Raw genomic sequence first — 17,581 nt, forward strand, 5'->3', positions numbered from 1 at the left:
ACCTCTGTATGTCACTCTGAGCTCAGCTCTGACTCCCTGATCATAAAACACACAGATGATAACAATAATGACGTGTACTAATGTACTAATGATACAGAGATACAACTGAACTCTCTCTCTCTAGCGGCACAATATGAAATGATTAATATCTTAAATGTTTCTTTTTTTCACTGTCAAAGGCCAAAATCTCAAAGTATGTTTCATGGATTAAATACTGATGAAAAAATAATGTATTTTTGTGAAAAATAAGCATGTTAATAAAATAACCTATAATTTTTTAACAATGTTTAACAATCATTTATCAAGATTACTGCACACAAATCATGAAATAAATACAAATAACAGCTGAGACGAGCGCTAAAGCTGCTCCGCAAGGTACTGAAGAGGTTAGACGGGGTTATAAGACAGTTATAGAGACAGGTATAAAGACATGCTTATACAGTATTTACATCACTTTTTTTTTTTTTTTTTACTAATTATATATTAACATACACTGTGTTGTTCTTTTGTTACTTGTGATAATGAAGTAACTTTTGTAAAAACAAGCACCACAAACATCTTGTTTGTGTAAAGTTCTTTGTTCTAAGGGTGTACAAACTTTTTCACTCAGCTGCATTAATATCACGATTCACTTTTCTGTGTGAAAAGTACTGTATTGCCAAGTAGCATGTTTTTATAACTCTATTTTTGCGCAATTAATTAAAAAAATTTCCTCCATTTCCTTTAATAAATACTTTAACACTGCAAAAATTAAAAATAAAAAACCACTAATAATAGTAATAATAATAATAATAATAATAATAGCTCCAATAATTGTAATAACTTTTTTTTAAATCCTGTAGCAAAACTAAATACTGTGATACGTACTGTATTACAACATATACTGTAGTATTATTAAAAATATAAATATAGACATTTCAGCATATCTTATGAACTAGTTTCTCTGTATGTCTTTGGATATACAGAACCGTGCAAAAGTCCACATATTTTTAATATAAATTTTGTTTCTTCATTTGTTTTGGATTACTTTGTCAGTACAAAAAATAGCAAATTTTTAATTTTCCAAGAAAATTAAATTCTGAGAGAAACGTTTGTTTGTCATTAATTTGAAAAAAATAAATAAATTAACATTTTCACTAATGGAAGTTTACTTTAGTTTCTATTAGTTTTACTTCAGTTAATAAATAATTCATCAAATTTTCCGAAAAAAAAATATGCTTTAAGATGAAGAACTTACATATATATATATATATATATATATATATACACTCATAGACAGTAAGTACAACTGCATATTATTATTGTTTAACCACTTAAATAATTATATAATAATATGAATAAAAATAACAATATATTTTTATTATTTAAATCTGTTTCTCTATTAAATTACATTTAAATTAAATTAAAGTATTAAGTTCTGTGATGAGCTAAAAAAAATTACATACAAAATTTTAAAAAATTCAATTCAAATAAAAAATGATCTGTTTTAATCTAATTTTAAAGGATTATACTTTTTTAATTATAACATACAAACATGTCAATTTCTATTATAATACACTATATAACACTGTATAACTAGTATTGAAATTATACTATAATAGTATTATTTTTGCTTAAATAATAATAATAATACACAGTTTTACTTATACGTGCATGTGATTGTAATTCCTGAGAAACACATCCAGGAACTTGGACCTTTTCCTGGAAACCTGTAGACACAACAATAACGACTTCCTCTCAGCCGGGCAGGTCAGGAAAAGATAGCGCCAAATGCTTTTTAAAGGAATATTTTGGAAAAAATAAGTACAAATTCTTTGCTTTTTCTCAAACGGTTTCTCAAGTGGTTCTGTACTGGAGAGAATGCTCAGGGGTTTAACGAGTAACAGAGGCACAAATACAGTATACAGGATAAAAATCCCCATGTTTACTCAGCTCCAGTGTCAAAGTAGAGGTTTTATTATTTGAGGAACCTTAATAACGAGGGCAGTGGAGTTGTTAAAGGGGCTGGGAACACTTACGGGACTCATTATGAGGGAAAAAAACCCTCCATAAACTGAGCTCACGGAGTTAAAGCACTGTACAGCTGACTGCTTTGGTATTTTAAGTAGAACCATGTTTTTGTACAGTGCGAGCTGTTTGAACAGCGATCGTGTATGTAATGGCAGAGGAGATCAAACTCTCTCAGAGTCCCTCGACTGAAATTTAAGACTGAGTTTCAGCACTTAGAGAAACATAGGGACGGTGTCCAGCTCCAGAGTCTTTACACATCACACATCTGCTATTGAGAATCGCTCTCTCTTTCTGACGAGACGCTATACACCTTTTTACATAGTGTTCAGTTAAATTTACATTTTCCACAACCTGAAAGTCTTCGGGACAGAGGAGTTTTACGCATTTTCGGTTTCTCTGTGACATGACAAACTGTGTTTTTTCATCTTATTAACTTCAAAATGAAAAAAATAAAAGAGAGGCTGGTGAGGGAACGCCTGCTTATACGTAGCTGCTATAACGTGAGTGAGAACAGGAACTAATGATTCACACCATTAAATGTAACAATAAACTGATAATAAGTGCGTCGTGTCATTCTTTAATCCCACCACTCGTGGGATTAACACTCGTGAAACAACTTCGTGGGTTGTCTATGTCCTTACATCACTGAAAGAAATTCAATCAAAGCTGTCTCTTTCTAACACATATACGCGTGAGCGAATCAACAGCAGTCTCAGTTCTAAGCTAGTTTCCTTTTCGACTCAAAGCTAATCATGGCTTGTAAGCCAAGGCAGCCTTATAGACTGTTGGACTGTTTTTTTTTTCTCCAATTCGAATCATATTTTTCTTTACACGCATACACCCATACCTAATCCTGTTCTTCTGGAGTAGTAATTAAGACCTGAGGATACATCTCCTGGCCAATAAAATCGTCCGATATTAACCTTGATATTATCAGTATCAGAAATGACGGATATTGCATGACTCTTTAAATGTTTGTCAAACGCCAGTGCATGTATATCCTACTTTTATAGCACAACACTGTTGAATTCTGGATTCTGATTGGTCATTTTGATTGGTGTTGATTCATTTTCTATAACAGCAGCTCTGACAGTAGTGCAGCTGCAAATCACAGGTTTATAATTAATGCACTCTTTCTAATACGTTATCGTTTCTATAGTAACAGCTTGTTCAAAGTGACTTGTACAGCGGACGCCAAAAAACGCGTGTAATCGTTGATATGGTGAAGTTTTCTGTAAAACAAAAAAAAAACGCAGTGTCAGTGTCTGTAACAGTCAGAGGTAAAGCTGTAAACTTTCTTTTTTCAGGACAGATGAGTTTATGCTTTGCGGTTTCTCTGTAACATGACAAGCTGCGTTTTTCTTTTTTGTCTTATTAACTTCAAGAAGGAAAACATGAGAGGCTGGTGAGGGAACGACGGTTTATAGCTGCTATAACGTAAGCGAGAACAAGAACTAACTTGTTATAAATGGATCTAAAGTATGACGTCCTTCAACAAATTAAAAATTATAATCAAAGGCAAGTTGCTGGTATAAGAGGAATAAAAGCACTCCAGGACATGCTGATGTAGGATTACAATACTGTGTCATTGATTGTTTTCCTGTAACAGCATGGCATGGGGGGTTTTATTCCTTACTCAATTTACCGCATTATGGTTGGATTTATACAGTTTATACAGAATTTGTGAGTTTCTGCAGTTTATTAGACTTCAACAGACTGACATAAGACCACGCAAATCATCAAATGTAAACTATCTGTGTATAAATGTAAAAGTATTCCTGTATAATTCACTATGAGTCACTGTTTTACTGCTCGGACATAAGTAGTTATTTGGGCTGGGTCAGGAAAATTGTACTTGAGAAATTTTATACACTAACTTTCCTCAATGTTTTGAAAAAACTCAGTTCTTGGATATGGTGAGACACTCTGTGAGAAAAGTGCAGTATTAAATAGTGCGTGAGAGCCGAGAAAACAATGCCATGGGTTTCCTGCGGACACAGACGGTCCTTTATTCCTCAGTTATCGAGTTCCTTAAGCTCTCCTTCTCTCCTTCTCTCCTCTGTCAACACTCCCCACATCACCGCCATGCAAAAAAAAAAAAAAAAAAACACCAGCACCAACACCAAGCCTCACTTCCACTCTAATGCTGCACGGACTAGTGATTTAAGGGGCCCAAGCAGGGCACAGAGACCGAGAGAGAGACACGGAGAAGGGTAATAAGAGCCAGATGGGGCCAGGACTACAGCCTTTAAATGACCATGGAGAAAAGGAATGAGAGAAAAAGACAAGGAGGAAATATGAAGCCAAGGTGTACAGCGTGGGAGGGAGCGTGTGTGTGTTTGTGTGTGTGTGTGTGAGAGAGAGAGAGAGAGAGACAGAGGGAAAGCTTGTGTTGTTCACATACCAAGCCTGAGTTCACACAGTCTGAGCTGAGGGTCGATTGGCGGATGTAGTCGCCTCTTCTTTCTCCAACAGCGGGCGGGGTACGTGTACATCTGACCCGAAGCCAGTCCTGAGCCAACACACACACACACACACACACACACATATGAGGGGTGTGTGTAAAACAAATATTAAGCACGTACAAACGTCTGATTATGCATCACTCAAATAGCAACAAAACACGACTTGGGACATTTTAGACTTCAGTAGAAACAGATGGTGGCAGTAGGAGAGAGAGGGCGAGAGACATAGACCAACAGAGAGAGAGAGAGAGAGAGAGAGAGAGAGAGAGAGAGAAAGGACAGATAAACCCTAAATAAGTTAAATAAAAACATGCAATAAACACTGGTTCACCACAAACTACAGGGTGTGTCTAAGACTCTGTAGCTAGATTTGCCTTCTATTTGTGTCCGGCTCTGAGCTGCGCGGTTCGCTTTAGCTCCGACTGCTGCGACAGCTCCTCGTGACTCGAACCACATTCAAAAAATATTTCAATTAAATTAAATTCATAATCTAATCACTAAGGATATATATAATATATTCATATTTCATATGAGTGACTCAGGTAAATCAGCAAAGCAAGTTTAACCGAGTTAATAGAGTGTAGTCAATTACAACCTGTTCATTTTATATGAAGCAGATTTACAAGGACCTCCAGAATTATTGGCACCCTTTATAAAAGATGATAAAAAGGTATGATGAAAAGGTAAAAGTAACTTTCATCAGTTCCAGGATATTTTAGCCCAAAACCTGGCTTCTTCAGCCATGAGGTTACGAGTGGATGGAGGTTTTAACAAGATAATTATCATAAACATACATCCAAATCAACATAGAAATGGTTGAGAGACACAAAATAAGAGTGTATAGGCTGGTCTTAAAATTATTGGCACCCCACAATTGCAACTTCAGTGACTGAAACGTCAGTTACAACCATTTCTCTTTTGATTTAGATTTGTACATGACCAATTATGGACATGATCTTGTAAAAAAAAATTAATAAAATAATAATAATAAATCCATCCAGTCGTAACTTCATGGCAGAAGCAGTCAGATTTTGGTCTAAAGTATCCTGGCACAGATGCACATTTTTAAATAATAGACCAAAACTTACACTTGTGCCTTTCAGTTACAAATCAAGTAAATCTCTTGTTTAATTAATATAAATGTATACCTGCACTTGTATCCACCTCCGTCTCGATCCCATGACAGTTAACAACACATATGATGCCTTAAATTAGCCCCGAACTCAAAAACACGACGTTTAAATGATCGGACACTTGGACGCTGATTCTAATTATATAGATTACATAAGGTGTTTGGGTAAAAGTTGTTAACATAAAGTTTCAAATTTAATTTTTTTTTTTCATTTAAACAAGATATTCTCATTACTTCTGCATAAAACTGACTCGGGGGCGGAGCTACAGTACATATGAGCTCAGTTAGTGGACGAATCACGTTCCATATGCAAATTATTAGAGGAGGACAATGTGGGACCTGGAAACTTTGAGCCACAGAGCTCGCGTGCAAAGCTTGCTCGCTATGCTAGTTAATGTTAGTGAGGAACAAAATCATGGTTGTTAATCATGGTAACATTATGGTTTTTATAGCTTTTACCTGCTATTAAATAAATTTGTGAGAATATTATGATATAAACTGATACTCAAGCTACTGATACTGATACTGAAGCTAGCTGTCCTGTTTATATATATACATATATATATAGAACCTGGTATTTTTAATGAGAATAAAGATGTACAGATGTTCCAAGGCCAGTTTTGTTGTTTCCAGTGTACTTATAACATATTAAACAATGTACTGTTGTGCAAATTTTAGCTTAATGCTTTTAATATTCAGGGAGACTTTAAAGAAATCTTGGGAGGTTGTGTATAGCTAATTTTAGCTCATGTCAATAGCTAATTTTAATTAGAGGTAATTTTTTTTTATGGTTCATGTACCTGGCCCCCTGTGTCGCTTCTCCATCCAGATGTAGCAGTTGTTCTGAGCCACGCCCGTCTGTGAGTCCAGAAACGGCATTCGGACGCTGCGCTCGGCACACAGACGGGTGTTGTAGCTGCGACAGTGCTCGATTGCCTCCTTATAGAACTGATCTCCGAGACTGAGGAGGAGATGGATAACGGCATGAACCTCGAGTCAAATCAGAAGAGGGTTTAAAGGTAAAAAACAACACATAGCCTGGAGATCATCTGTTAATGTTGATCGGTTTCAGAAAATATATGAAAATATCATTCATCAGTTATATTTCCAGGTCATCCGCTGTGATGACTCCTAATGGGAGCAGCCGAAAGAAGAACAACGGTAAATTCTCCATTAAAATTCAGTTTCATTAAAGCCATATTGGGACGGGGTTAGTTTCTCACTGCTATATTTAGAAGAATGAATGCTGTCACCTAAGCCAAGGTTTCATTTCCTATCAACTCTGATGTTTGTATTACACATGGCAATATGAACACATCAGGATGTTGTAAAAATATTTAACTACGATAATATTACGGCTTAAACTATTAAAAATAAAGGTACCAGATACTGGTTCCTTATTGACGCCATGGCAATTAGAGCTGGACGATATAACGATGTGACACTGATATCGCGTGTCTTAGGCGCTGTTTCAATCGATCATTTTCCCAGGTCAGATACTTTGTTTATTCAGTAAAATTTTTGAGAGAATTTATCAATTTATTTATTTATTTTTAAAATATGGTGAACCTGTAGTACATTTTGTTTACAATTTTTAACCTCTGTTCGTAGCAATTTTTGATTTATTTAGTTTAGCAAAAATGCGCATTGTTTTGCATTGTTTATGATTCAGAATTTTTTAAAAGGAGTCTTTTCAGTCATCATTTTTCTTCATTCAAATTTTGTTCCAAATATTCTGAGAATCAAATTGAATTGAATCGTGACCAGAGTGTATTGTTATACCCCTATCAAATACTTCAGACTTATAACTATAAGACCTCAATAATAAATATAACCATGCAAGGAAAATCACAGAATTATCTCAATCCGTACTTTTGGCTCGTACATTCATAGAAAAAGGAGTCAAGGACTCGAAACACAACAGTAAATGAAACACTGGATACAAATGCAAAAAAGGATTCAATGCAATGTAAATACAATTACCACAGAACGAAGAATATTTACATAGAATGAAGATACTACAGCTAGATATCTAAATGGTGAGAAATATGAACACGCAAAGCTGTGCAACATAACGTGAGTAACACGTAAAGGCATGCAGGTGATATAGATAACACAGGAAACCAATAACCAAAAAAAAGGCAGGGGAGAATTGAAGCAAAATAACAACAAAATCATGTAGAACCTTACACAGAGTTTCCCTATCAGTACCGGGTCCAAACTAGAACATATTTAGGAAACACGAAGCTTTAACTACACAGAAAACCCACTGAAATACTATTTTCTGGTATCAAGTATTAGTTATAAAGCTCCAAAATGACAATAAAACTGACCACTTAGAATAAACATTTTATATTTTGTTAGGTCACATGACTCTCTGACTTATTAGGCTTAAAAAAACAAACTTTCACTAATATTTTACCTTTACTAACAAGCTGTACATTTTCCAAAAAGTCGAGGAAACCAATTTTACGAAGAAAACCTAATTTCCAAACCAAGAGCCAATATTGTTAAGAAGCTGATCTCATGTTACAGTACTAAGTCATACTTAATTCAATCACTTTCTTTTGATTTTCTCACTGTAGTGGAAAGGTTGAAATGTTACCAAACCAAGGAAGGAGTCTGACAGCATGCATCTTTCTCCAACTATGAAGCGTTAGCACTCATACACAGATCATAGAGAGAGAGAGTCACGTCCGGGAGAGATATCCTTGTTACTGACTCTTTACATGGCGCACAATCGTGTCATGATTCATTCCCTTGTATAATCATCATCTTTGTGAAGTAAGTGTGCAAATACGACAGGAAAAACTTCCAGCTTTGTCCAGTCACCTGCTTCAGATTTGATCAAATTTCTTTATTCTTTATTCACTGAGGAAAATGTTACTGCATTCTCGCAGATATTTTGAGTAGAAGGATGATTTTTAATTTAGTTTTGTTTTTGAAAGTTAAAGCTTTCTGGGTCTCATCAGCAAAATGAACACTGCGCTACTGTGAGTGTTTATTATATCAGCAGATACATGAGGAATGTTGAAGTGGACAAAGAGGAAAAAGTGCCACATGGCGATGTGACACAAAGAACCTCAGTGTTCAGAGAGAGAAACTGAGAGAAAACGAGTCTGAGCGGAAACAGGTAAGAAGACAGGAGAGCGTTTCTGGAAGATAAAGATAATATGTAAGGAATAACACACAACATGCTGTGTTCTTATAGGAAAATAATCCACCATGGGGTGGTGTGATGCATCCCAATGCACTGTTACAACCCCGAAGCTGATTATTTTCCTGTAACAGCATGGCCCAAAGTCTTTTATTCCTCTTATACCCAAGCAATTTACCAATGATTACAATGTTTCTTTATTAAAGAATGATGTGATGCTTTTTATCCATTTATAGTTACATTTACATGTTGTGCAAAACAAGTTAGTTCCTGTTCTCACTTATCTTATAGCAGCTATAAACACTCGTTCCCTCACCAGCGTCTCTTTTTTCTCTCTCTAGAAGTTAATAAGACAAAAAATCGCAGCTTGTCACATTACCGAGAAACTGCAAAGTCGCGTAAACTCCTCTGTCCTGAAGACAAAGTGCTGATACTGGAGACTCCTTCCATAAACGTTACATAAACATCTCCAAACAGAAAACCTCCCCATATCAAAGGTTCTACATTTTTCTTTGTGAAATAATAATGACACTTTTTTAAAATCTATTTATTGTTAAGGTTAGATTATGTGGTGCGTCCTCAGAACAAGTCCCTGTGAATGAGCTGTTACTATAGAAACGATAAGGTATTAGAAGTGTGATTTATGTTCCTCTCAGTACTACACTCAGAGCTGCTGTTATAGAAAATTAATCCAAGGAATTTGTGGCTACACTTCATAATTCTTCCTATGCTTTGTTTTGCACGCAAATATGTCAAACATAAACATATTTTATCAAAGTGAACGAGTTCCTCTTGAGCCTTTTACATTAAACCCCCTCTTTTTTTTTGACTTCCTATGCCATGTCCAGATTTCCTGTGTGCATTATATCACGCTGTCTATTGAAATGCTCCTTTTATCTGAGGAAACTGCAGGCAACGGAAAGCAGAGAAGACAAAGTGCTGTGTAAGCTCACGTAAGGTAACACGTGACCTGTGTGACAGCCGTGATCTGTTCTCACGTCCCTGACCCGCGTCCCCGAGCTCTCATTCTCGAAAGTGTTTATACTTCTGTCAATCTGCAATCTAACCCCTTTATATAGTTTTTTACTTCAACGACTAACTTGCTTTTATATATTTCCCATATTTTTACTGGCGCATTTACTGGCACATCATAATTATTTTAACTATTTATTTAATTTATTTAATTTTAATTTTTTACATATTTTTTAAATTATTTATACCCTTTTTATTATATATTTTTAGATGATATATTTAATATTTTTATATACTTTTTCATGTAAATGGTATAATTTATTGCAATATTATTATTAGCCTATTTTACTATTTTTTTTTACTTCACACTGAAAAAACATAATAATAATAATAATAATAATAATAATAATAATAATAATAATATTTTTATTATTATTTATATACCTTTTCATATATTTAAAATGCCTTTAAAATATTTAAAGCATAGCTTAAAATGCTTTACAGTGTGAAATTAAACAAAACATAAATAAATTTAATAAAGTAGTAAATAAATAAATAAATAAATAAATAAAGTTAAAAATGTAGTCCAAAATAAGAAGGCAATAGCAAATAATAAAAAGTGCAAGATAATATGCATAATAAGATAGATAAAAGATAATATGTATAATAAATGTAAAAAAAAAAGTACAATAGTACAGTAATTAAAATAATGTGCCAGTAAAAACAATAAAAGCTAAGGACATGCTAAAGTGAGAAAATGTTTTTAGCTATTATTATTGTTGTTATTATTGTAAGATTCAAATTTATCTTGCAATTAAAATCCTCTCTCAGACATATTATTATTATTATTATTATTATTATTATTATTATTATTATCTTACAGAATGTCAAAGCTTGTATAAACTCCAGACAAATACGGAGAATAAACAGGAAGCTATGTGCCCTAAAGAGCTGCAGCAATCTGTGATATTTCACAGAGCAGGAGAAAGTCAGGGCTTTATTTACAGCAGGGGAAACCAGAAAACTTCAGCTTGAGAGAAAACGTTTAGTGCCTGCTGTTCCAGTCTGACCCGAGCCTGAAGCTCAGCTGTGTGCCATGTTAGAGCCTTTCATATTCAAATCGCTCTTATGGTTGTGTTCAGAGTCCCTGAATAATCACTAGCATCAGGGATGTGTCTCAAAGCACTGTTGTTCTTTTGGTGCTCCATATGCGTGGCGTAATGCTGAGTTTAAATCGTACGCTGACTGGAATATGATTATGGGCTCATGAATAAAAGAGTGTCTTGATTAAAAACCTCTGAGGAACCCGAGGGACAAGGAGCTCTCATACAAGCAAAGGCTCTTCTCCAATCTTCAAAGCAGTGTATAAGTTATTCAGTTATTCAGGTTGAGTCTGACACAAATCGGTGAAAATTAAGAGCAAAAAAACTCCTGAAGGCACCTTTACACTGTGACTGTGCTAACAGGTTACAGACTATAACATGAGCCACTGTATAAGATTCGCCTTGTGACCAGTCATTCTCGGCCCAGCGGAATAGGGAACATGTAAAAAAAAAATAGTCGGTGAGAAAAATTCCTCTTCCTGGAAAAAAAACAGAGTGACAACCATGAGTCAGGCTACTCTGTAGGTTTAGTTTGAGGTTATGTAACTTCTGGCTGTTATAGGAAAATAATCCACACTGGGGTACTAGGATAGGATTAGTTACTGAGATTTAATGCAGAATCACCTAAAAAAAAACACCTTCAGCTGAGTTTCCATGATTGCCACTGCCATCCAGCAGTTCCTGACTGCACAGCTGGTAATATTATTACACGCTCCCATACTCTCCTTAAACCTGAAATGGAGGAAATGCTTGTTTTTCTGTTTTTTTTTTTTTTTATTATTATACTGTCGGATCTGGACGATTAACTGGTGTAACAATTTTTTTAATGGTAAATCACGAGTTTGGAAAAATCAATATCACACGAGCCTACTCGATGGCCGCCGAGTTGACAGACTTCACTCACTTCAGAATGATTTTGTGTTCACCTTCTCATTCTTTCTGATGTCTCTGTTCTAATGCTGTATTCGACTAAAGGTTAATAATTTCTGACCTCCGACTAAAGAAAACGGCCCCTCCCATCTCAGAATTCCTACTCGGGAAGGAACTCGGGAAGGAACTCGGGAAGGGCTCCTCAAATATGAATTCAGCAAGTGACGTCAAATCAACATGGCTGCTCACAGCATCAGCAGTAAACACAGTAGCACTTCTTACCTTTAAATGAGTTATATCGTATATACACATATTATCTTTAGATCAATAAACATACAGACACATTCGCTTGTTAAATCTGTTACACTGACTCTAACTGTTTTGAGGAAGTAAATATACATCACCCATCATAGTTAGCTGCCTAACAAAAGACGAACACGAAGGCGACCATGTTTTTTTTTCCCCACTTTGACATAATGACGTAATTCCAAGCTCTTACCTCTCTCACGCTTGCGAAGTAAGTCGAATGTAGCGTAAATCTACCAGACGTCATACACTGCCTTCATCAGATCTTATCCTCAGACTATATTATAATCAGTTTTGCTTTATGTTTTGGATTGTGCTCTTCTCACAGTGTGCACCCGCATTTCATTTTTAACGCTGTGTAACTGTAAACAAATCATAATACACGCTATATATATATTTTTTCTCCTATTCAAAACCATCGGGCGTGCAAACTTTTGCACTCTGTTGTTTATATATATTTTCTTGTCATGTTAAGTCCAGGAGCAGCTCCTGGAAGTTCAGGACGCAGTGTAAGTTATTACAGTAGAGGCTTTGGGAGAGCACAGTAAAAGTAAACCCCTGATAGAAACCATGTGAGCTGGAGTCCGAGTCTTATTACTCTGTCACAGAAAAATGAAACATGTGCAGGAACGCAGGAAAAGGCCACGGTATTGTGAAGCCTCATTACTGGCACAGAGCCCAGTTGTTCTTGTATACACAAAGATTTCAGGCCCCTCTGTGTTTTTTTTTTTTTTCAGTGGGACTAGATTTATCCAGACAGACGATTTCCCTCATCAAACCCCTCACACGCAACCTGGGGGAAGGGAACCAACTCCTGCAAACACACAACTCAACCCCCCTGAACATAACCCCAATAACCCCCGCTTACTGCCTCTTCAATACATATGGAACAAAATGTACACTACCTGTAGCAGTCATGTTCTCCTCCTACACACACTAACACACTGAATAAAGGCTAAGGGTTAGCCTCGCAAACACTCTGCTGATCTTTACATCCTTACACACTGAATTTGCAAAAGAATCGACACGCTTTTATTTAGCACAATGATCTGAGCTAGCAAGCTACACAGACCTGCACCAAAGTTAGCAAGCTGAGTAGCTAATGTTACTTCTCTAGCAGTCGCTAGCTGACATTAGCCAAGTTCAGTAACAAGCTAGCTAATGTTATGCTAAGTATTATGGTATTAAAAAGTGAGAATCGGCAATTTATCCCGGTTGAAAAGTTAATGGGTGTCTACTTTAATGTTTTAAAGTTAATAGATCATTAGGCTAATTCCCATCAGGAAGCGTTTTTTTTTTTAGCAGAGCTTTCATGGATTTAAAAACTCAGGCATGCTAGCTTACAGGCTAACTACAGGCTTACAGTTAGCTTACAGGCTAACTATTAAACCGTGTAACCAGTGGCCAAGTTTACTGGCAAGCTCGCTAACTATTATCCATTGACTAATTATACCTGCTGATTAAAAAAAAACTCTTACTGGTTTATTGAAAAATTGGTTTACTGGTTTCTATTGGCATTTTTTTCCATCAGTACTGAATTATTTTAATAGTTAATAAAAAAAAAAGAGAGGTTAATTCCTATTAGGAACAGTTTTTAGCAGAGATACCTTGCATTTAAAACTATTAGCTATAGTAGTTAAAAGCTAACTATTACGTTGTGGTGATTTTTTTTTTTAACCAGAAAATAGCTGAAAGTTGGTAACACTGCTCAAAGTGTGTAATGACAGTGTGGCATCCACCTCTCTACAACCTAACACCCTAAATATATCCGTGTGTGTGTGTGTGTGTGTGTGTGTGTGTGTGTGTGTGTGTGTCTCCCAGATTTTGGAGCAGATGGGGCTCCGTCTCTTGCAGAGTGACACCTCATGGAGGCGTTTCTTCAGAACAGATGGGCCCTGAAGGATGCTGGGATATCGCTAATCTGTAGTAGCTTGTACACAGTGTGTATAGTGCCACACCCACAACACATCCACACACACAATGACAAATCTACATATGCAACGTCTGAGCCAGAATCTGGGACCTGGTTGGAAATGGAACTGGTGAAAGCACAGGTTTTGCTAATAAGATGTAGACGTATGTTTATCAGGACATCATCTATCCGTCTCTCATCCTGAGGGGTTTAGCTGAAGCCATTCACGTTTCTACTGCGGGGTTTCATATTCTCTCTGATATCTCACTGGGTCATATCGAGGAACCTGAGAGTAATTATCCCAAGTTATAAAAACATGATACACAGCTTATAATGACTCACAATGACTCATATAACAATTCTAAATCAAGTTAATCAAGGTACTTGAACAAGCAAGATAACAGCGCTGTTGAATTCTGGATTCTGATTGGTCGGAAGGTGTTGATTCATTTGCTATAACAGCAGCTCTGACAGTAGTGCAGCTGCAAATCACAGGTTTATATTAATGCACTCGTTTTAACATGTTATCGTTTCTATAGCAACAGTTCATTCACAGGGACGCTCCACGTAATCGGATTAATCGTTCCATGTAGGGACACGTGGGGAAGGAGTCTCCAGTGTGAGCGCTTTGTAACAGTCAGAGGTAAAGCTTTAACTTTACGTTACACCTGAAAAATATTAATATTAACGCAATATAAATATATCATCTCGTCACCCAGCCATTTTTTCTTTTACATTATTTGTCACATGTAATGTTACACACAGTTAAATGTAATTATGTACAATTAGAATTTAAAGGAGTCATGTGGATTAGAAATACTTTATATTGTATATATATAGTAATATAATATTTATACGTATATAGCTGTATATATAATTACGAATGATAATTTTAGTAACATTGCATCAGTGTTATGTACTGAATCATATGTTACTCGTGTTTGAAATGAAATAAAGGAAACGTATGGGATAATTAATGATAAGCTAATCAAATACCTTATTAAAATTTGCTATATTTAATATTTATGTTATATACAAAACACTGTATTATTTATCTGTATTTATAACACCGATTATCAGAAGCTGCTTTACGGTGTTAGTGTAGTATAACCTGTAATCTATAATATCAGTCTATAATGATTTACATGCATGGTTGATAATTTTATAGATTTGGACACAAAAACAAAATAGATAAATGTACGGGGCGTCGGAAAAGCGGAAACCAATGAGAGTAAAACTACATATACTTAATTTTATATTTATTATTTACAACATACACTCTACATGTTCACAATTACGCTCTACGCATTTTCTCAGCCACTGTATCACGTCTTTGTGGATTTTGCTCGACATATTTAATTCGTTACCTATACCCTGTCATATCTATCTACTATATGTATGATTAATGTAAAAATTAAAACACTGTGTGGTGCTGTTATAGGTAAATAATGAGTAATGTTGATTATTTTCCTATAACAGCACGTCCCCCAGTGTTTATTCCTGCTACACCACTGCAATTTGCCAACAGTTAAGATTTTTGTTTATTAAAAAAACAACATATAAATTTTATACGTTTATAGTTACATTTAACGTTATGGAACGTCCACGAAACAAGTTATTTTCTGTTGTCACCTGTGTTTTAGCAGTTATATAGCAGTTATGTAGCAGTTATACAGCAGTTATACAGCGGTTCTCATGTATGCTATAGACGTTATAGCAGTTCTCTCTCTTGACTTTAATAATACAAAAACAAAAAAGAGAACAAAAAAAGCAGGTTTTCATTGTTACTAAGAAACCAGAAAGCATAAATCTCTAATTTCTGAAAATGTTAGAAAACGGTTATTATAGTTTCAGTCTTATTCAGTGTAAAAAGTAACTGATGAAATATTTCAGAACCAGTTGTTTCATTTTCATTTGATTAGTATTTATTAAATACTAAACCTAAATATCAGAACACACACACACACACACACACACACACACACACACATATATATATATATATATATATATATATATATATATATATATATATATATATATATATATATATACACAATACACTGTATCATTTATAATCTATAATATCATAGATGTAGTATAATCTATAGTCTATAATATCGGTCTATAATGATTTACATGCATGGTTGATTATTTTATAGATTTGGACACAAAAACAAAATAGATAAATGTACAGGATGTGAAAAAGGATGTATATATATGTACATCCTGTACATTTATATATATATATATACACACACACATTATGTTCTGATTATTAACTAAATACACAAAACTAAATATAATAGTATGTGTGGTATATTAATCTATGTATGTTGTGATATATCTGCAAATTGCACACCCTTAATCACCTTAGATCATTAGATCAATATCATAAAACAGTGGATAGTATTCTATCATATGAATAAAGTCATTTGATTAAAACTGTCCTGATGTTCAATTATTTGATCAATGGATGCATAAAACCATAAACATTTCATACTGTAACACAGGGGAACAAAGGAGTTTGGTCCAAATTGAGATCTTTCCCTTTCCATAACTACTAAAACAGCCCAAGAGGACGAACTTTCTCATGTGTGCATGATTCCTAGAAATGATGCAGACATGAAATCCTAAACAGACGCTCTGTAATTCCCGCACATTCAAACCGCGTGCGTGATTTTCTGGACAATATCGGATTATTGGAGGAGAATATCAGGTTCAGGTGAAGTCTCTGTGTCTGTAGAAGTCATATTCTACATATTATTCTGCAGCAAGGGTTAAACCCAGAGCTGTAGGATATGCATTCATCATGCAACTCATCATACAAACACACAGATTACACTGCATGGGATAAATGCATACAGTGCAGAAGCGCTTTATAATCACAGGACCCGATTATAAACTACCCCGAGATAAAACAAACAAAAAAAATGCATGCTTCTTCTTCTTCTTCTTCTTCTCCTTCTTCTTCTTTTTTACAGTGTAACATTATTGTATTTGCATGCATGTGGTTTGTAAAGTACTCACGCTTTTAGTGGATTGTGAATGACAGTCGCCATGTTGCCACACTGTAACCCAATAAACCCAAATCTTACACTTTTTTTTTTTTTTTTTTTTAGGAACCTTATGAAAAGAGAGAGAGAAAGACAGAGAGAGAGAAACCTATACGAGGCTCAGCGTCCAGCCAATAGAATATCAGGATTCAAGATGTGGGCGTGGCTTAGCCAAGCTGTCAAAACCATTAAAAATAAACATTTATACATTTACACAATGTTACACGATTTTTTTTTTTTTTTTTTTTTTGGTATAAAGCACGTTTGAGCACGTTTATATCTATACAGTGACATTTATACTCTTGTAAAATGAAATTAATATGTATATTATATAGATTTTTCTACATTTTTAATCTTTTATTGATATGATTTACATTATTATTGCGTCTAAAAAGATGGATTCAACTAAAAATCTGCAACATTTTAATAAATCTTACACAACCTAAATTTAGTGTAAAGTATATATATTTAAAAATAAATAAATAAAAAAAAACTTTTATGTAAATTTGTCGTTTTTTGTTTTTTGTTTTGTTGCGCCTCTTTTAAACCAATATGTCCGACACCGCAACTAACCAATCACGTTCCGAAGTGATGCATA

The 17,581-nt window shown here is 34.8% G+C and overlaps 1 protein-coding gene across 4 annotated transcripts in view; it reads right to left on the bottom strand.

The window, feature by feature from the left end:
• The window catches only part of dpf3 (double PHD fingers 3), a 33,582-nt gene extending 16,467 nt beyond the window's left edge, over positions 1–17,115 (bottom strand). For all 4 annotated transcript variants that reach the window (XR_003404857.3, XM_026948162.3, XM_026948163.3 and 1 more), the window contains exons 1-3: positions 16,958–17,115; positions 6,408–6,568; positions 4,415–4,522 (exon numbers count right to left, since the gene is read on the bottom strand). Coding sequence is in view for 3 of the 4 variants with exons in the window: in XM_026948162.3 (XP_026803963.1) it covers positions 4,415–4,522; positions 6,408–6,568; positions 16,958–16,989 (301 nt within the window). In the remaining variant the exon portion in view is untranslated. The remainder of the gene's footprint in view (positions 1–4,414; positions 4,523–6,407; positions 6,569–16,957) is intronic.
• Between the last annotated feature and the right edge of the window lie 466 nt (positions 17,116–17,581).

This window comes from Pangasianodon hypophthalmus, chromosome 19 (genome assembly GCF_027358585.1).
Source record: "Pangasianodon hypophthalmus isolate fPanHyp1 chromosome 19, fPanHyp1.pri, whole genome shotgun sequence".
NCBI lineage: Eukaryota > Metazoa > Chordata > Actinopteri > Siluriformes > Pangasiidae > Pangasianodon > Pangasianodon hypophthalmus.